Here is a 21,048-nt window from a genome sequence, read left to right on the forward strand (position 1 = left end):
CATGAACACGTTAACAAAATTCTTATTTGAGTGTCTGAACAGCAATAAGGAAGAAAATTCCTAGGGTATCTTCACTGGTGAAGAAAATAGAGCTAGAAGGTTTCTCTGTAGCCTGGCCTTTGACATGGCAGCTCTAATTAACACTGTTGAGAACTGAATTTATTCACATAATTGGCACAAGTGATTTAGCTGTGAGCAGCCACTGAGTGGCTTAAGTTTGAAAATTTGCATTTTCCTTGAAATCTGAGGAAAATGGGACACTTGCATAGGAGATGCTGTGATACCCTGGAGTTTGTAGATCATTCTTTATTTTACTGACATGTATAACACCTTTAATTCTGCAGTACTTGCAGGTGGGTGAAAATTTTCTTGAGGATAAGATGTTAAGTTCTTAGGATTTATTCTTTCATCTGGAAAGAGAGAATGTGTCTGGTAAGTGTAGGATGAGTTAGCATTTCACCATGGAAATCATATATTCATCATGGAATGCTCTCAGATTCTTTTTGTTTACAAGCACCATAGTTTATATACTATTTCTACATATATATTTGGTTTAGTAACTATTTCTGTTTCCCCTCTCTCTGTTGTTGTATCCAGGCAGGAGCATTGCATTTCGTGGGGAGCGAGGCAACGACGAGCCAGCTATTGAAATGATAAAGGTGTCTCATTTGAAGTAAGTAGATCAGCCTTGTGAAGTTTATACATTTCACTGTACTGCAGGAAGACCCTCATGATTTCATAGAAGTAATTGAAGTTCCAGGAAAAAAAACACTCCAGAGGGTACAGAAAAGTGTGTAACTGCATGAAGAGAAAAATACCTTAGAATATTAGCTCAAAGTGCAAAAACTGAATGTTTCTGTGGGTGACTTTGTCACTTCAGGATCCAGTCACATTACAAGATCAGTCATTTATATTTTAGTTCTTTTTTTATTTTGCATTCACTGAGCAGACATTTTTCTATCAGGGAGAATAAAAGTACTGAGCAATTTTTGTCTAGTCTGATTATACTGGGAGTTAATTCCCTTTTCTATAACTTAAGTCTTACTTAAAATTAGAAGATTGTCATTAAAGTTGTGATGATTTTTTATGTGTTATTCATTTTTCTATGTATTTCACACCTTTATGATGATTATCTACTGGAAAACCAGGTGTGAGGTGTAGTAATTTGAGAAATCAGCTGATAAATGACCACCTTGCTTATCATCAAATCCTAATTATTTTGAGACCAAGACTGTGACAGGAGGCCCTGTTCTTTATAGTATCAAATATAGCAGCAGTAGTACTCTCTGAGATTGCTGTACTTCCCTGTGTAAATGAAATGATAATGTAGACTTTAATAAAGCATTTTCTATAAATTGAAAAAATAAAAGAAGAAATTTTTACACTGAAGGAAAAATATTAAAGTTCTGTGGCTTGCATGGGAATATTTTCAGAAGTATATATGTGCTCCAGAGGATTTGGAAGAGTTCAACCATATAATGGTCTTATTAATACTATAAAAATTAAGAACAGCTGTGGCCTTAGATGAAGAGACTAGAATGCTAAGTAAGAACAAGAAAGGAATGTTCATTTGAATAGAGATGAATGCAGTTATGAAGAGTAGTTGCAGAATCTCTCCGTATATTCCAGTTACACAGGAAAAATGGTAGATGGAAGGTGTCCTACTCATCTAGCTCCATAGATGAAAGGTCTGAAGATGTGACTGACAAGTGGTTTAGTGTAAGAGGATTTTATGTTCATTTATCACTGGATTAGGGACGTGGCATGTCTGGAGTGGAGAAAAAAGTCAGTCCAACCTACAGTCTCGGTTGTCTTTCTGATACCGTGTGTAGTCATCAACTTGGGCTGAATAGATCTAAATTAGAGGTGCTGCTGCTTTTGCTGCATTTACTCCCTTGTCTCCTTACAGTAATTGAGCAGCACCCCCAGACAGAAATTTCCAATTCTTTTAGCTTTCAACAACGTCTCCTTTCCAGACAGATTCTGTCTCAAGGAAGTCACAAGCTTTGGACTGGGATTTGAGCCAAATTCGTTCACTCTGCCTTGTCTCAGTTTTGAGGAATTCCAGAGTGCTGATATGAACAACACCTGTGAAGTAGAATGCTCAGATTAAAATGGAATGCTTAGTTTTGATGCAGTAAATTCTTACTTGTTTTAGGCAATATCTAGCTGTAGTATTTAAAGACAAACCACTGGAGATCTGGGATGTCAGAACATGCACTTTGCTCAGAGAGATGTCTAAAAACTTCCCTACAGCGACCGCTTTGGTAAGGAATAACATCTGCTTTTTAAGTGTATGTGTTGAGATAGTGTAAAGATCTATGAAGGACTTTTGCAGCAATATGTTACTGTTTCTAGCACACAGATAAGTGCTTTCACCCTTCAGTTTTCATCTGTCTTTAAGTAGAGGCAAGAAAGAAGGAGGTACTTGGGGAGAAATCTGATCTGCCCCTTGCAGGGACGTATCATAGAGAGAGCAATCTTCATTGAAGTCATGGTAATTAAACAGAAAAATCCACAGTAAATTCAGGGAGTAACTATTTGTCTGTTCCATTTTTCCTGGACAATTTTTTGCAGGAGTGGTCACCTTCTCATAACTTAAAAAGCCTGAGGAAGAAGCAGTTAGCAGCCCGTGAGGCTATGGCCCGACAGACAGTTGCCTCAGATACTGAAGTCAGCAGCGTAGAATCTTCTGTTATCAGGTATTTTTAAATTCTGATTTAATGCAACTCTGTAGCAGTTGTTTGTCAGCTGTGTGCCATTGTTCCACAGAACACAATATTTTGGAACTCATTCTTGAATACATACCAGGCAAACAACTTTATGGGCCTCCCTTTAGCTTTCAGATGTCAAGATTTACTGCTGAAAGAGAAGCAGGATGTCTGTAGCAGTCCTTTACTTGGTTGTTGAAGAAGAGCTCTTACTTGCCCCTGAACTTTGCTGCAAACATATAAATGAGTTAACTGTTGCTTCTGACAAATTGTTTTGAAAGAAACATAAGTTTTCTGCTGCTTCTGTGCATTAGTTAGGAAGGACTTGCCTTGCAATTCTAATTTCAAGGAAGAAATACTCACTGTGTTCCCTCTAAAGCTTGTTACAGGAAGCTGAGAGCAAATCGGAGCTGAGCCAAAACATTTCTGCCAGAGAGCACTTTGTGTTTACAAGTGCTGATGGGCAAGTTTATCATCTCACAGTAGAAGGAAACACAGTAAAAGACAGTGCAAGAATTCCTCCTGATGTGAGTTCCAGTTTTCTGTATCATTGATGCTTTCATTTTTTTCTTAGCTGTGGTTGCCAGCAAAAGAAACATGGATGTGCATTGGAGTGGCAAGTGGTCATTGATGTAGTAGTTTGAAATACAAGCTAAAAGTTCCAACCTCAAAGCCTGTATAAATACGTTTTCATGTTCTAACAATTTTTCTACTGAAAACAGTTTTGAAATAAATGATTTCTTTACAAGTTGGAATTCATTACAGGCCCTGATGTGCTTTCTGAATAAATGATATGAATTATTTTTAAGAATTTTAGCAAAGCATATACAAAAAGCTTGAATAACAAAAAAGTTGTTATTGAAACATGTTTATGTGCTGTTAGTTGAGTTTATCTTGCATCATAAGGAGCACTTGAGTGGGCCAGAGCACTCTTCTGTGAAATTTAAGTTTGTTTAATTTTCCCAGTTACTCTGAAGAACAATCTTTGATATTTTGGTTTTGGATTTTTTTTTTAGTTGTAGGGTTTGATAAGTTGGACTTAGAAATAGGAATTGTTCTGTTTTTGTTTCCTCCTTTAGAATATGCTAGTGCTGTGTCTAGTAAGGTCTGGCATGTTGGTGTTTCCTTGCAGCAAAAGACAGAAAAGTGATTTCCATTGGTTTAAACCCAACATTTCTTAGAAGGAAATGTCTTTTGAAGCATATTGAAGCAAATATGACTGATTTCATAAAAGCTTAGTATATTCAGTAGAATTGTTTCTGGTTTAACTGAGCAGAATTTGGTCTATCATGTCATTTAATGTTTAAAAAAATAAAATAAAATACTAATGTTGAAATGTTTGTTCCTGTATTTGCCTCTATTAATCACCAGGTTTTATTCTGCTTCTTTAATATTTCCAGGGAAGTATGGGTAGCATTACATGTATTGCCTGGAAAGGGGATACCTTGGTTCTTGGAGATGTTGATGGAAACTTAAACTTCTGGGATTTGAAAGCAAGAGTATCTAGGTATGACTGCAAATAAAGTCAATAAGATAATCCTAAGATGCTGAGTGTTAGAATGTTTTTGCCCTCCTAATTTCTGTTGTTCGCTGTAGCAGGACATTGGTGATGCTTGAGGGGAAAAATGCAAGTATTTGGAGATAAAATTTCAAACAATGCCTACTGTGTTTCAGTTCTCTGTTTCATCTTTTGTTTTTTTTAGATCAAGTAACATTTTATGAAAGTTTTTAAAACAGCCAGTTATCTTTCTTATGTTAAAACGTGCCATATTTATTTCAATCTTTCTAGCTTTCATGATAATTTGGATAATAATTTGTGTGTGTGTATATATATCTGTTTTTCTCCTTAATCTGTACAAAATAATCTGCAGTGTTCATGGAGAAGGATTTAACTACCCATAGAATTAAGTATAGAATGACTGATGCTAACCTTGTGCTTTTCTTAGGGGGATTCCTACACATAGAAGCTGGGTGAAGAAGATACGTTTTGCCCCAGGGAAAGGTAATCAAAAACTTCTTGCAATGTACAACGATGGAGCAGAAATTTGGGATTCAAAAGAGGTAATTGTCTGATATTTCGACATTTGCAAAATGCACAGTTACTTCTGAAAATCAGAATGACTTGGAGATAAAGATTTACTTGGTCATGATTTCTTGCTGACAGTTGTATAATAAAGTTGTATGACTTTTCTCAGAAGATTTCTAGTTCCTATAAAGCATTTTTAAGCTGTCATCCATGAAAAGTTCCTTTCACTCATAAAGCTGTCAGTGTCTCTGAGATACTCTCTTGTCATTCTCTTGTAATGTGTTTGTGGCAGACATTCAAAATTTAATGAGTAAGCCTCAATCTTAGAATTTAATCTGTGGACAAGAGAGTATTTTTACTACAGGTTTCTTAACTACTGTGCATATTAAAGAGTATGTATTCTTCAGTGCACAGATTTAATTTCTTAGGAAATACCAGCAAGCTAGACACTTGTTAATTAATGTTGTCTAGCTTCTCATCTTACTTAGAAATTATGTAGCAGTGTTCAGAAATCTTTTGGAGTTTGCTTCATAGATCTTTCAGGGGATTATAGTACCATGGGGAAGGAGATAATTTCTTGTGTTTTAGCTTAGCTCCCTGGAGTATATTCAGGGTATAAGGGTATGGAACAGGAATTTTAAGTTTCTTCTGTTAACTTTTTAGTGAGGGCCAGTTCCTAACTCAGACACTTAATTTGGTCAATATGAAACTGTCCATTGAAGAATTGGACAGTGTATACAACAAACAACTGTGACTTTATACAGGCAGAATAGAATGCTACCCCATGGATCTCTCCTTCAAGAGTATTTGAATAGTTTTGGTGCCAGGGGATACTCCTCCTACAGCTCTTACCTCTCTTTTTTCTGGGAAAGGGAGATTCCTATATGAAAGCATTAAAAAATCATTTACATTTTCAGCTGAAAATCTTTTCGAATATCTGTTTAAATATTTTACAATCTCAGTCCTCTTATCCTTAGAATCCTCTCCTTAGGATTATCTGAAATTCCCACATTTGTCTCTAATTCCTGTAGTGCTCAGAGCAATCATGCGCTAGGGCAGCACACCTCTCTAGCTCTGTGCTTTGCTCTAAAACAAATGAAAGAAAGCAGCAGAATGTTGACTACAAATAAAAACTTTTGCAATGTTCTGTGCTGCTACAGAAGGGCTACAAGATGTCTTAACTACTAACCTGTAGTTAAAAGTGCAGTTTAGAAGTTTTTTTTTAATATCTGTTTTGTTTGTGGACAAGAAATCATCCTATTTCCACCATATTATGTTAATAGCATGTCTGAATGTATTTCTAGGCAACAGTATTTAGCAAGAAAGCATGTGATTATGAAGACCATGAGTTAATTAACTTCCCCCTTCATGCAGATGTACTAGACGAGGGACTGGAATTAAAGAGGCAATGTAAATTTCCACTAGTTTACCAGAGAAATTACCTGTCATAAAAGATAACAGAGGCAACTGTACAGCTGTGCTGGAAAGGATCTTTTTTCAGCTCTGAGTTGGGAAAAAGTATCATTTCAGGGCGACCACGTGACCTACTCCAAGGTTTCTAAATCCCCTGCTGTCCAGAAGAGACCATAATTAGAATGATTTATGACCGAGTTCACATTTATTGCAAATTTTGTGATGTGCCTTGTGGGGACGTGACAGAATCTCACCCTATGTGATGGGGAGCCTACTCAAAATGAAAAACAACTCCCTTTTCAAGGTGCAAATGGTGAGCAGCTTAAGAAGTGGAAGAAATGTCAATTTCCGAATCCTGGATGTGGACTGGTGCACCTCAGACAAGGTGGTCCTGGCATCAGATGATGGGTGCATTAGAGTTCTCGACTTGTCCATGAAACTGTCGTGTTTTAGAATGGATGAGCAGGACTTAATAGGTATGTGGATTCCTTTTCTGGTGTCAAATGCTTCAGACTTCATTATGCAAGTTGGCCATAAAAATGTTGAGCATTTCTGTTTGAACAAAGCATTGTCACAGGTAGAGGATGACACGTCCCTGTAGTAGTTTTCATAGATTAATTTCATGCCAATTAATTTTTTAGGCTCAAGTCATATGCGTGTTCTTTTTGTTTTACAGGCTTCATCTTCTAAATAATCTGTACATGTGAATCTCAGAAATTGAATATAACTTAAGAAAATAAAAGCTTTTTGCCCAGATGTCTAGCAAGTGGACCAAGAAAGCATTGGTACACCAGTTAGGGGTCAGAACCTACATCATTGATCATTCATTACATCATTTTGAAACTTTTGTTCATGTGTGAAAAAGTATTTTCTGATATTTCCAGATATCAAAAGCAGTTTGTAAACTGACTTACTGCTTTTCAAACCAGATTTTCCCACTGAACTCTAAAATAGTGATGTTAGTGCTGTTTCACCTGTGCCATATGTTTAAGAATGGAATTTAAATACTTAACTATTTAAATAGTTAACTATATTTTTCTATTTTTTTGTTACCAATGTTTCAAGTAACTGCTTTTGTTTTGGTCTTTTTTGGGAAATCCTGCCTTTACTCATACCATGTCCTTAGAACATGAAGATTCTGATTAAGACACATGTAATAATCAAGACTGGGATGTGGGACCTGTGGTGTGGGATGTTTGTGAAACACATGATTTATCACAGCTACTTTTACTATCAACTAAATGCTCTGTAATAATAAACTATAAAAATCAATGTTCTAAACCTAAGCACACTGAAGTGAGCATATGCCAGGGTTAAGGTTGCCTGTGATTTAGCTGTCATCCTGCCTCTGCACTGTGGTAATGTTTTACTTGCAAAATCCCATTTACAAGATTCCTCCATCATTCAGTGCATATGAAGTACAGGGAATTGCTGACTATTTAATAATGTAGCTGGTTGGTACTTGTTTTATTCCTAAGCCCCTGGGTAGAATTTACTGCATATGATTCAAACCTTGTAGGAATACAGACTTACTGACTTTTAAATTTGTACAACAGGTAGTACTATAATTTTAATCTTCTTTGCTGATATATACATGTATTAAACTTCACAGTATCCTTTTGGGGTGATAGGTATTAATCCTTGTGTTACACTGTAGAAACTGTTATGGCAAAGTAAAGCTAAACCATACATATGGTACATTTTGGTCTAGCTGTACCTGTACTCCAGCATGTCCTTGTAGTAACAATACCCATTACAGGAGACTATGGCTAAATTCAATATGGAATGTCCTGAGATTCTCATTTGAGCATGGCTGATAACCCTGTGCCTTCTAGAAAATGTTCTTGCTTGAGTGTATAGATAAGCTTTTATGTCTAGTAACCCATGCTGTGTATATGGGAAGACTCTGATTTATGGCTTGCTTCTGGTGCTTGCAAACAAGGTAGTGCATTTTGTGATTTCTGAACTCACTGTTATTGCATATTATCCACTCAGCAATGAATCTCTTCCTTTTGTTTCAGAACCTGCATGGTGTCCCTATCTGCTTGTTCCAAGGGCTTCATTAGCTTTAAAAGCCTTTTTGTTGCATCAGCCATGGAATGAGAAGTATTGTCTAGATATTGCAAACATGTAAGAAGAAATATACATTTGTGTATAAAATAGGGTTTTTTTTGTTGTTTGGGTTTTTTTTAATCCTGCATCTTTCATTAGTCTTTCTGTGAAAATAACTGTTAGATGTGTAAGTTTCCTCACTCTTTAGGCCAGTCAAAAAGATAATAGTTTCACTATTACTAAAAGTAACAGGTAGAAAAGGTTTTAAGGTTGTGTATTTTATGTCTTGACTTTCAGTAGCCCTGGGCTATTGTAAACTGCTGGTTACTTTAAGGTACTGACAATATTTTTAGCAAGTACAGGTTATATTTACAGTTTAAATTACTTCACAGAACAACTCAGTGTTGTTCAAGAAGTTAATGTAAGAGTAGTCAGAGTTGGTTCCTGAAGTGCAACTGCAAGTGATAGTCTAACAGGCATTTCTTTACTTTACTTGAGTCATAATTCTCATAGTAGGAGCATCTTTCTGTGTTCTTTATTGTATTTCTATCCTGTTGGTCACATAATAATGGGATGGGCATTGTCACTTTGACTGATTTTAAGGTTAATGCATACAAGAAAATTGGAAAAAAGATTTGTGGCACTGACTCTGGTTGAGAAAAAACAAAAACAGTCTTTCATTACTGTTTTGGAACTAATAGCTAGACAAAGAACCTTGCACGAGTAGCTCACCATCAGAATATGAGAGAAAGTTTCCGTGAGTGTTCTTGTGTTTTTGTACTGCCAGTAATACTCTTTCAGAGAATTGTCTTTTATTAATACAGGAAACCTTTTTTTCTTTTTTTTTTTTTTTTTTTTGGTTAATCCAGGGATTATCCAGAGAATGAAAATGTTAAAAACCTTCTTCAAGAGCAGTTGAATTCATTGTCCAAGTAAGAATTTTTCTATTCATGTTTGAGTAAGCTGGTGAATTCAGAGAAGGCAAAAAGAAATGTTTGTAGCAGTTCACAACTCACTGAAGAACAAAAGTTTTTTGCCTCTCTGAAGATAAGCTTAAGTAATGACAGCTTTTAATTTAGGCAGTTAATTTTTTATGTAACTCTTTAAGTGGTGCTTTATTCATTTTATTGAATATTTTAAGTTTTTATTTCTATTCTTTCTAACTAAAAATAAGCCATAACACTATCTCAAAAATAATATTTTAAATAAGCAAACTACCTCAAAGTAATGAGTTAAATACTGACTCAACAGTCAAAATTTTGCTATTCTGAATATACAAAGTGTGATGGAAGTCAGTATTGAATTTTTAACATTGACTTATCATAGTAGCAACTGATAACAAGGGTTTTAAAGCTACTGATTAATGATAGTGTGTAATTTTTAATTGACCAGTGAACATTGGTAGTTTTTTAGACAATACTTCTCTGTGATGAATGAGTCTTTGCTGTTGGTCCAGACTGGACTGGAAACTGCTATTTCCAAACATTCTCAATGTTTGTTTAGATATCTAAGCTCTGAGGAAGACAATTCTAAAAAAATGTAATTGATTATATGCTTCCAGAGTAATGTCCGTGTGCATTGCTTTGTTTACACAGGAAACAACTTCTAATGTTCCATTTCAATGATGAAAATAATATTTAAAACTACTAAAGAAAAGTTTTTCCCCTTTTCCTTTTGTCATTTCACTTAGTAGGAGGGAAAAGATAACAACATAATTCTATCCAGTCTGAAATGTATGTAGAAAACCTAAATTCATGCATGTTGGATCTCTTATGCTATGGCATTATGTAGTTGCAAAATTATTTTTAATTAATTAATCTTGGAAGGTGTAGAATCACTGCAGGCTAATTTATAGCTTTGTATACACCCTTGTGGTGGTTCCCTTTATTACAAAAATAAGGGGTTCTTGACAGACTCACTATCTGTATTAAAACTGGCAACTCCTTGAGATCAGTTATCTTTTAAATTATATTTACTTCCTGTTGTTATTGCTTTGGTCAATGCATTTTTTTCCTGTTCAGAAAATAAATAGTATGATTTTTGTTTTCATTGTTTTCAGTTTGCAGGTGATATATCCTATTTGTGTTCAAAACCTAACAAACATGTACAGCATTTTACAGGCTATTTATGGCTTTGTTTTTGCAGTGACATAAAGAAACTCTTGCTTGATCCGAATTTTACCCTCTTGCAAAGATGTCTTCTAATTGCCAGGTAGTAGAGATTCATAGAACTGTGTCAAATGTTTCCTAATAAAATCTTGATCCTGTTAATGCTTATGATTGTGCTGAAGTTTTAAATACTCAACTATTCTCCTTGCACTTAGTACAGTTCTTAAAGTGCCTCAGGCATTAGAGCATTTTCAGGACTGAGAATGGAAATTCTACTTTACTGAAATAGTTTTATTTCCTTGCTAGAAGTAGAGAACTTCCTTCAGTCTTGGTGGTACTTCCATAAATGCAGATCTGCTAACTACATTGCATTTAGATGTACAATGCCCAAAAGTGTAATTGAGAACTTCACACAATTGGTTATATGCAAACAAGGGGTTTTATATCAAATGTCTTTGTTCTGTCTTGTCCTTCTGCCTAAATTGTAGCTAATTTTAGTCTGTATTCAGAAGTGGTTTTCAAACTTAGTGACTTTCTCGTGGTTGAAAGAGGATATTAGTGATCAAGTGTAAAATAATAAAATACAAATTTCTACATGAATATGCTGAACCTTCGCTCAGTTTAATTGCTGTTGTAACAATCTTGTGGCCAACCTCTTAGTTATTTGGCTTGCTGAGTGTCATTCCTTAATCTTTTGTAGTTTGTCCCATGGTCTTGTAGAAAGATGTTTTAAACGTGTCATATTTTTATGTATCATCAGTAAAAATACAAACATATCTCGCATCCTGATTTGTATCTTCTCAGACTGTACGGGGATGAATCTGAGCTGCATTTCTGGACTATTGCTGCCCATTATTTGCACAGCTTGTCCCAGGAAAAACCAGCAAAACCAGCAGGCACAACTGTCCTTCCAGAACTGTTGGTTAATCCCTTGGATATATGCTATGACATTCTGTGTGAAAATTCTTACTTCCAGGTATTTCAAGGAGTTTAAAAATACATTTAATAAGAATGTGATCAGAACATGAAAAGCTCAGCAATGTCACTTTCTTAGTATCTTAAGAGCTTTTCACTATACATATTTGTTACCATAACATCTGGATTACCTGACTCCCTATTATTTAAGAACAGGGAGCCTTTTGATACTCCCCAAATGCTTCAATATTCTTTTAAAATGCTTATTTTTGTTTCTTATGGGAGTCATATTTTTACAATCTTTTTCCTTCTTCATGCAGAAATTCCAACTTGAAAGGGTAAATCTCCAGGAGGTGAAGAGATCAACGTATGACCACACCAGGAAATGTGCTGATCAGCTTCTTCTCTTGGGCCAGGTTTGTGGGTAGTATTTTAAGTTTTTATTCCTCTTCCCAGTCCATTTTATGTCCTCACCCTATTAAACTAAAGGTAGGTCTAAGTTGTATGTGTAGGTTTATACTTTTATTCACCCAGTGGGTAGTTTTTGCTGTCTTAACATGTTAATACACTGTAGACTCAGTGTAATGACATGGTGTATGGTAATGTTTGGTATTATCTGCTTCAGAATATAGGTTTTTCTGGAAAACTGTAACAACATTTATTTCCAAATGGTGACTAGAGAAGAAAAATTACATTTGAATTTCCCCAAAATAATTTTAAACCAGCACTTTTGGCATAACTCAATCTGCACTTAGTAGTGTCCTTTCAGGTGACAAAGGATGTGTCTTGAGTTTTTGGCAGATCTGTACTGAGCAGTGAAACACGGTGCAGAGCTTCTCTTTGATATTTAAGTAGAATATTGTTGTATTTGCACAGTATATATCATGACCTTTTCCCTACTAAATCAGTTGTGATGCATCCATTTCCAGAAAAAGCTTTGGTGTTACTAGCTGCAATGTAAATGATTTCTATACCACTGTGCATTTGAGCATGTCAGCAAATCTTGCAGCAGTAAAAGAAGCCAGAAGTACATAGTTTGTAGGCAGTCTGTTTAAAATGCCAGTTTGTAGAAGTTTAAAAATACCAGTTTATTGAATCAGTGTATTTCAATATGTATTTAATGTGGCTTTTCATTGTTTCTGTAATTATCTGAGTCAGCAGGTTGACTGACCTCACTAAATTGCCCTCTCTGAAATTTAGGTATCCCATTTTAGTAACAGGCAGGGATGACACACCTGCAGTTCACTGGACTTGGAGGCAGGTGTCTGCAGCCAGGGTGATGAGCCCTGCTGGTTAGGGGCTCAGCTGCAGCTGATATTTTACATTCTACCTTTGTTTTAAAATACCAAGTATTGAATCAGTCCTGGAGATCTGCATCTTTACAATTTCATTTCTTCTCTGCTTGATTTAAATGCTTCTCTTCCTTTTATAACTCTGTAGACAAGAAAATAAGTATGCAGGATTAGAATTTTCCTTGGCCTCTTCTGGAATGGTAGTTTGTGATTAAACTTTGTATTTGTGATGGGTATTGAAGTGCTTTTCCTACTAAGGATGCTTTATTGAAATAGAATCTTCATTATTGCTTATGCTGGCAAATATTTTTATAGTCTATTTTAGAATAACTTTCACTGTTGCTTGTTTCATGTTTTAAAAGGAGAGAAATGCAAAGACTTTTGTTGAAAAGTGAGTATGTTGTGGTCAAAGTTGTTTGGTTTTTTTCTCTTTCCAGACTGACAGAGCAGTACAACTGTTGTTAGAAACAAGTTCAGACAATGCACATTATTACTGTGACTCACTCAAAGCTTGCTTGGTCACAACTGTCACCTCCTCAGGTCCATCTCAAAGTACCATTAAACTGGTAGCAACCAACATGATAGCCAATGGAAAGCTGGCAGGTAAAATGTGACTTTCATTTTACATTTGCTTATTAACCAGTAAATTTGATCATACTAAGGCTGCTGCTGGACATTTGAGAGCAGAAAGTTGGAATAGGTCTTATATGTTGCAGTATGAACTACCTACCTGTTAACACAAAAATGAGCAGTAACTCAGTTAACAAGCGTAAGTTGTTTTGATTCATTTTAACTGGAAAATGTATTTCTGGAGTAATACCTTTAGCAACTCATTGCACTGAAAGAGGCTGAGCACATAAAACTACGTATCTCGTGTTGTGTGTGGTTTTTTGGTCCTGTTCTGGCAGGGGGGTTGGACTCAATGATCTTTGGAGGTCTCTTCTGTGATCTTCCACTTCCCTGATTAAAGAATGAATTGAAAAATGGTTTCTTTTACTGAAGTTGAAAGACAGACTTAGCTTCCTTTCCATTTCAGAACTTGGTTCAAAAAGTGTGTTTTCAAGGAGTGTTCACAGTATGATAGTTGACTGAAATACTCAGACATGCAGTAGGAGTGCCAGTGTCTGTACTTGCTTGGAGAAAATATTTTCCACTCTGTGAACGATTAACACTTCACTGTTATTAATTACACTATGGACAACATTAAAATAAAGGATTATTGATGAAATCTGTTTATTTGACTTACAGAGATCATTATCTCTTAATGATGAGAAGTCCAATGAACTCCTTGTCATTTGTAATTAGGGCAAAGATAAATGAGAGCTTTGTGAAGTCCTTCCAAGCTCTGTAGCCCAGGAAAACATGTGATAACAAGAGACCCAGATTACATGGAGAGCCGGGTGGTAGAAAGTGGATGTTTTCAACATCTTCATATGTTAAGGATCTAAGATAAATCCTTTTTCTGGGGATGAATTATCTGCTCACACTTATATAACAACTCTTTTTTTTCCCTTGACTTACTATGTAGTGTGCTTTTTATTTTCCAGAGGGTGTGCAATTGCTGTGTCTGATTGATAAGGCTGCCGATGCCTGTCGCTACTTGCAAACTTACGGCGAGTGGAATCGTGCAGCATGGCTTGCAAAGGTTTGTGCTTCCTCAGTTTTCAGGCTGCTCACATAAATTACCTTCTTAGTATATGTAGGTATGAAGGCTGATGAGGGTGCTAAAGTTGTCCTAAGTTAAAAACCTGAACCATCAATTTGAAATATCATCATCAGTTCTTTCTATGTGTTAAGCTATAAAAAATGAGCCCATTCAGTCAGTGTTGGCAGATTCTTCTTTGGCCTTTTGACCACAGAGGTCTGCCCTGGTCATCCAAATGAGAGGAATAGGGCCTAAACATGGTTGGAATACTCAATTGTTGAATTTTTTAGCAGTGCTTTTTGAAGTTGTGTATAGCTCCAGCGGTATGGAGTCGGTCAACTACAAAAAGCACTACTGGAAGTGAATAAGTAATTAAGCAGTGACTTTGTGCTTAACTTTGTGTAGCATCTGTGCTGATTTTAAAATTAAGCCCAAACACAGAAATCTGCATCAACTTCTGTTTTGGTATGCAGACATAATTACAGTGGAAGTAGCCAGACACAGTCTTATTTCTCCAAATAATGATGGGCTAGATGGTAAGGATGACCTTTCAGTGTCTGTATGTAAAATTTCTCTTAGTTTCCTGCAGAAAGTATGAAAAAAGTTATACTCAGATTTTCTAAATAAGTGAATCCCCACTCTTCAGAATATTAAGTATGTTTTGACCTTAAGTCTTCAGTAGAGGATAAAGATTTCTAACTTCCTGATACTTGGAGTTTTAGAAAAGCCTTGTGGTAAAACTAATGGTGATCACATGTCAATGTGGAGTGACCTGAGCGGAATATTTTCATACCTATGTATTTCTAGTTTTCCTTTGTATTGTATTTATCCGAGGGATAAGTGTACCTTTTGTAATAAAACTGGTAATTTTAGATTCTTTTGCTTCTCTCCAAAGTGTTCCACTGAAAAAAAAAAGAAACAGAAGCAAAATGCTCTCTTCATTTAGCAGCTGAGAATTCATGACTGGCTTTCCCATCCCTTGCAGGTCCGTTTGAACTCCGAGGAGTGTGCGGATGTGTTAAAGCGCTGGGTGGATCATCTTTGCTCTCCACAAGTCAACCTGAAGTCCAAAGCCATTCTTGTCCTCCTGTCACTTGGATGCTTTACAAAAGTTGCAGAGATGTTGCACAGGTAAAGTATAATCTGTATTTTTTTAACATCCAAATTTGTTACTTAAACGTTTGTGACTTGGAAGGGGGAGGGAGTCTGTAGTTTGATTTCTAACATTTGTTTCTGTTTTAGCATGTGTTTCTATAATTAACCACAGTAAGATATTGTTTCTGTGTGCTTGAACTGACCTTGGGGTTGCAGTTTCAGTAACTATACCAGCATTTAACTTCATAGAATCATAGAATGGTTAAGGTTGGAAGGGACCTGAAAGATGATCAGGTTCCAATCTCCCTGCTGTGAGCAGGGATACCAACTTTCTGCAGGCCTTAAGATTGCTCACACCCCTTGCCCAAGCAGTAACAATTCATAGCAGTTGTGCTTCTTTCTGTGTGAGTTGGGCCTTGAGCTTTCAGAAATTTTGCATTGAATGTCTGTGATCGTGGTGATCTTGGAAGTCTATTCCAACAGTGACGATTCTGTGTGTTGGTGGCACCTAAAAATTTAACATTGGTGATGCTGGAAGCCTTGGTCAGCCCTCACTACAGAAGAAATTTGATCTAGGGACAAAATTTTAGAAAGCCTCTGTGCAAGTGCTTTGATGAAATGTCCTGGAATACTTTTCTGTTCTTATGTCCTAACAAAGTATCTTCTTTTTGTCTCCATCTGACAGTATGAGGTACTTTGATAGAGCAGCTTTATTTGTTGAAGCTTGTCTGAAGTACGGTGCATTTGAAGTGAATGATGATACAAATATCCTTTTTCTGAAGTCCTGGTTTTGCATCTGTGTACTCATATACAGTTAGATGAACTAGTCTCTACAGGAACAGGAGCTCCTATTTTTATTTTCCAGATTGTATAGTTTGAAGGAAGTGAAGCAAGTGGAAAGGAGTCATCGGCATAAATCCATAACGTTAGCTCCTCCTGATGCTCTGTGAGGCCAGTGGAACTGGAAAACAAACTAAAAGTGACAAAAATAAGTATGGGAGAAAAAAGAAGGATGATAAAATGTTCTTTACAAACCTTAGAAATTATTACTGCAAACTGTTGTGAAATCAGTGGCTCAGTTATCTTTTAAATACTGTCTCAGGAAAAAAATTCTGTGCACTGACCCCCTCTCTGCACCAACATACTCTCAGTGATTGAAGTCCTTTCTGAAGGAGGCAGTTCTGAGACAGTGAAAACAAAGAAAATTAAAGGTCAAGATCAGATGAGCTGAAAATGTAGTAGGTATTTTAAAAGGTATTGCTCACTGCAGTCTGCAACAGTTGTTCTAATGTTTGTATTTAAATATATGCAAGAAATATTAATGCATATGTAAATAGTTCCTGATGGTGCTTTGTAGAGTCATCACTGATATCAGCTTTTAAATAGAAAAAACTTACTAGTAGGTCATGTAGGCAACTCCAGATCTAACTAATGAACATATCTTGTAGTATCACTTCACAATTTCTTGATTTCTTTTCTAAGTTGTGACTTGGTATGATGGGAGGCACTTATGCCTATCTGAAATGTATCTGGTGTAGTGCATAGCTAGTTTAGTTTATAGCTCCTGGCTCAAACCAGGACAAGATCACTCTGCATATTGCCTGACAAATGCTTATGTGAATTCAATAGTAGAATTTAAAGCATCTTTATTGTCTTTATTTGTGCTGAAAAATATTGTATTAGCATATTTGGCAGGAATTTAGTTTATAGCTCCTGGCTCAAACCAGGACAAGATCACTCTGCATATTGCCTGACAAATGCTTATGTGAATTCAATAGTAGAATTTAAAGCATCTTTATTGTCTTTATTTGTGCTGAAAAATATTGTATTAGCATATTTGGAAGGAATGCTTAGTATTTTCAGCTTGTGAGAGCTAAAAAGCAAGGAGAAAGGAAAGATTCCGAGTTCTCTCGTTTGGCTGTTTATTTGTATTTTCCTTAATGTTTCATTTACATAAATTGATCCATGCTGTATATGCAGATTATGCCAGAAGCTTAAAGGTCCTGGGCTTTAAACAGGGAGCTATTCTGTTTGCCACAAAAGCAGGAGAAGCTGGTAGAGAGTTACTGATGGAGCTCAAACAGCCTAAAGAAGAAGTGACCCAAGAGTAAGGACTTGGTGAGGAGATTTGGTTTGTCTGTCAGACTGAGATTCCACTGGGTGAAAAGAATTTTTGCTCTTGAATCCCTGTAATCACTGGTATGTGTGATCTGAGAAAATATTGTTAAATGTGTGTGGAGGCAAGAATAAGAACTGGTTTATTTTTATGTTAAAATTGTCTTCATCTTCATAAGAATGTTTCCAGCTTCTTTCAAATGTAGCAAAAGTCAAATTAAAAGATGTGCTGAAGGAGTTCTATACCTGTGTAAAAGTCTACTCCATTTATTTCTAAAAATCAAATCTTTATAGTTCCTCGCTATGGTTGTATTTATATGTATAAATGATTCAATCTGTACTATAAAAATATAAATATATTTAAAGAATAAATACAGATCACAAAACACAGTTCTTTTCTGGAACATTTTGTTTTCTCAATCCAATTTTTCTGTTTGAAGTGACTTTTATTTTAAATCAATTCACTGTATTGTCATTTTCATAACTGTCTGGGATGGAAGTTTTAACAGATTTATTTACAAGAGCCTCCTAACATTCCAAGAAATATATGGAATGTCCTTTTTTTCAATTAAGGTATAGTAATGTTCCTTGTTAAGTGTGCACTCTTTGCAGACCTAAGGGACTAAATTCTGCCTTGTGTTTACTGGTTCATGGGATCAAAGGTTGGGAGAAGATCCTACCTCAAAAGCAGCATGGTAGGCTCCTGCAGAGTGTTCAGGGAACTGCTAATTCTGTCTCCAAAGTTACTGTTTGCTTTGCTAATGGATGTGTGATTAACAATAGGTGGAAAATACATTGTGCAAAGCCAGAATGTTGGCTTTTTATTAGATACTTTTTATGCTAACACATCTTATGGTCCAGATCCTTCAGGATACCACCAGTAACATCTTTTCTCCTTTTTGTGCCAGTATTTCAGTATTTAAGAGCTTGTTTTCACTCTTGTTTCTTATGTCAGACATATCTTTTCTATTTATTGATGTGTTGATTGATAGAGAAAGTTGACAGCTCAGGAGTGGATGCTGATGTTAAATTGCCCTTGCAAGCTGAAGACTGTGGCATGTGACAATTAGGCTTGGCTGAAAAAGAAGAAAATTCTTTTTACTGAGTTGTTGGAGCTTCTGAAATTCAGTGTTAGTGAAAATAATCATATCATGTAAAATGTCCCTCATTTAAATGTAATTATTGGCTTGTCTACTTCAGGTAATGGTGCATTGGATTCTCCTTATGTTTGGGCTTTTGGAGGTACATAATTTACACTCCTTTGTAGAGGAGCACCAGCTTTAGGATCTCTCCTTGGCTCCCTGAGTGTTTTAATTCAAACCTAAAATAGCGTTTCTGATAAAATTGGAAAGGTTGGGCTTTTCAATCATGATTTTTTTAATACAAATTGAAATAGTGAATTTTGTTGCTCTAAGTAGGAAGGTAAATGGTTTAACTGCAGTGATCTTTCTTCTTGCCACATCTTGCAAACACTGTAAAAGACTTTCTGTTCAATATCTTATAAATAACACTTGTATAGTTACTTTAGTATGGGAAAATAAGTATACAGTGAAATTTGCCTTAACCTTTAGCTGGTCAGCAACAGAATTGAGCAAAATTGAACTGTTGTTAATGATGGGCTAAATTCTAACTCACAATGACTACTGCACCACTCTTCAACTCCTGCTCTTGATGTTGGTAGCAGAGTTAATATAAGCACACACAAACTTGTTCTTTCACAGATCATGTAGAATTGTTTGTCAGTGAGTCTGGAAAAAAAAAATCTGCTTTAATATACATTTGGATTTATAAGTCTAATGTTTTTAAAAGACATTGCAAAGGCCTTTTAATACTGAATGTTTATCTATGCTTTCAAGTGTGAAGGTTGCAGCAAACTGTGTGGCATTCCCTGTTGAAACCTTTATGATTGAAATAAGAGTGTAAAACTGGTTGAAAAGTTTATTTAGATAATAATATGTTCACACTGCAACAATAAAAACAAACTTTTAGAAGTCTCTCTGTGTCTTTATTTAAGGCAAAAATGTCACCTGCTGCACTGGAGTTGAAGGCTGGTTGTGTAACTCTTGTCACTTCTCTTTCTGGACTGGCACAGTGCTTGGGCTTGGTTGTAGGAGAGGATGTGATTATCTTTTGTGCTTATTAGTCACATTTTTCCATATTAGTACTAATGACATGTTGGGTTCGCATAGTATCAATTTCCAACCTTTATTAGCAAACATAAAATTTGCACAGGTGAAATGAGAGAAGCTTGTGTTAAATATTATCATGGGACTTTTGTGGTAGTTCTTCATGTAAAAAACGTTTGTTGGTTATTTGGGTTTTTTTCATTTATTGATGTGATGCTTAAAGAAAGTCCTGTTTCAGTGTTATGATGATGGATGTACTTGTTCTAGTTGTAAGTAAAAAGTCCAGAAAACAGTGTAGCAGCTAAGTTTCAGTCTAAGCAAACCCTAATTAGAGTTTTAATTGGAGCATGGTGTGCCTCACAGTAAAGGAGTCTCTGTAAATTAATCATATTGTGTCTAAAATCCCCTAACTTGGAGCAGTCTCTGAAGTACTTAAAGTTAGTTATATATAATGTGTGTATATATATACACACACACATATATTTGATTCAGAGGGAATAATTACGGAAAATGACAAAAAATTATTTTACTGCACTGTAAAAATGATTAGTATCGTGTTTCAAATTATTTATAATTTACTTTCATTAAAATGCAAACACTCTGCCAATTTAGAAACTTTGCAAGCCAGATAGGGGCATTTATTATACATCAAGGAAACCTGGTCCAGAATGTTGATGTGTTCAGTGTCTGAATAAATAGTCTAAGAGGTGTTTTGCAGCAGTTGACCCTGGAGACAGAAAACACGGATGATCACAGATTCTTTAATGGGAAGTGGGTTTGTTTTGGGTGATCATTGGCTGCCTGAAATGGTTTTCTAAAAGCACCACTAAAAATTTAATTGCTGATGAGCAGCTGAATAATAACAGCTTGGCAAAGAGCAGGGTTTTTTTCTTTGTTCCCTAGTAATTGTTGCATTTATTACTTTCTCAGAAGAATTCAGCACAATTTTGATATCAATGTGAACCTGGTAAAATAATTAATTAATGAGCTCAGGGTAAACATTTTATATGCATTGATCTACATAGTGGCATAAAATTCTTTAATGGGACTGATGCTGTCCCATTAGTGTTTTTTAACTGGGATGTCTTGATAGTAAGGTTTTCTGTTTCTACTTCAGTACTGAAGATGGGAGCCACAGCTGTGCTAGTTCTTCAGGATCTCACCTGTATCTGCTGGAAGGCAGCAATGTTAAGCAGAGTTACAAAGGTAAGAGCCAAGGTTAGAAACTGTTGGCATGTACCATGGTGTTCTTCAGATGGCACGTTTCCTCATTCCACTGCATGAGGAGAAGTGAAAAGTGGCACTGAAAATTGTCATCAGAAAAATCAGAGGATAAGAACAAATAGGCTTGAGCTGGTGCTTACGCCTTACCAAGATCTTTGACACATTGAGCTATATTCATAAGTGACAAAATAACATAGAATCCCAGACTGGTGTGGGTTGGAAGGGACCTTAAAGATCATCTAGATCCAAGCCCCATGCATGGGCAGGGACACCTCCCATCAGACCAGGTTGCTCCAAGCCCCATCCAACCTGCCCTGCAACACTGC

The 21,048-nt window shown here is 36.0% G+C and overlaps 1 protein-coding gene across 1 annotated transcript in view; it reads left to right on the forward strand.

Annotated features, from left to right (window-relative positions):
• Positions 1-17,368, forward strand: part of WDR11 (WD repeat domain 11) — a gene marked incomplete at its 5' end in the record, with an annotated part of 35,988 nt that extends 18,620 nt beyond the window's left edge. Inside the window, 17 exons of the mRNA XM_010003994.1 lie at positions 598-673; positions 2,159-2,267; positions 2,578-2,702; positions 3,091-3,238; positions 4,112-4,218; positions 4,658-4,772; positions 6,455-6,626; positions 8,172-8,280; positions 9,072-9,134; positions 10,348-10,413; positions 11,115-11,286; positions 11,546-11,641; positions 12,955-13,120; positions 14,065-14,162; positions 15,148-15,293; positions 15,943-16,022; positions 17,211-17,368. Coding sequence (XP_010002296.1) covers positions 598-673; positions 2,159-2,267; positions 2,578-2,702; positions 3,091-3,238; positions 4,112-4,218; positions 4,658-4,772; positions 6,455-6,626; positions 8,172-8,280; positions 9,072-9,134; positions 10,348-10,413; positions 11,115-11,286; positions 11,546-11,641; positions 12,955-13,120; positions 14,065-14,162; positions 15,148-15,293; positions 15,943-16,022; positions 17,211-17,368 — 2,006 coding nt within the window. The remainder of the gene's footprint in view (positions 1-597; positions 674-2,158; positions 2,268-2,577; positions 2,703-3,090; positions 3,239-4,111; positions 4,219-4,657; positions 4,773-6,454; positions 6,627-8,171; positions 8,281-9,071; positions 9,135-10,347; positions 10,414-11,114; positions 11,287-11,545; positions 11,642-12,954; positions 13,121-14,064; positions 14,163-15,147; positions 15,294-15,942; positions 16,023-17,210) is intronic.
• Between the last annotated feature and the right edge of the window lie 3,680 nt (positions 17,369-21,048).

Source organism: Chaetura pelagica, unplaced genomic scaffold, assembly GCF_000747805.2.
Source record: "Chaetura pelagica isolate M959 unplaced genomic scaffold, ChaPel_1.0 scaffold248, whole genome shotgun sequence".
In the NCBI taxonomy this organism is placed as follows: Eukaryota; Metazoa; Chordata; class Aves; order Apodiformes; family Apodidae; genus Chaetura; species Chaetura pelagica.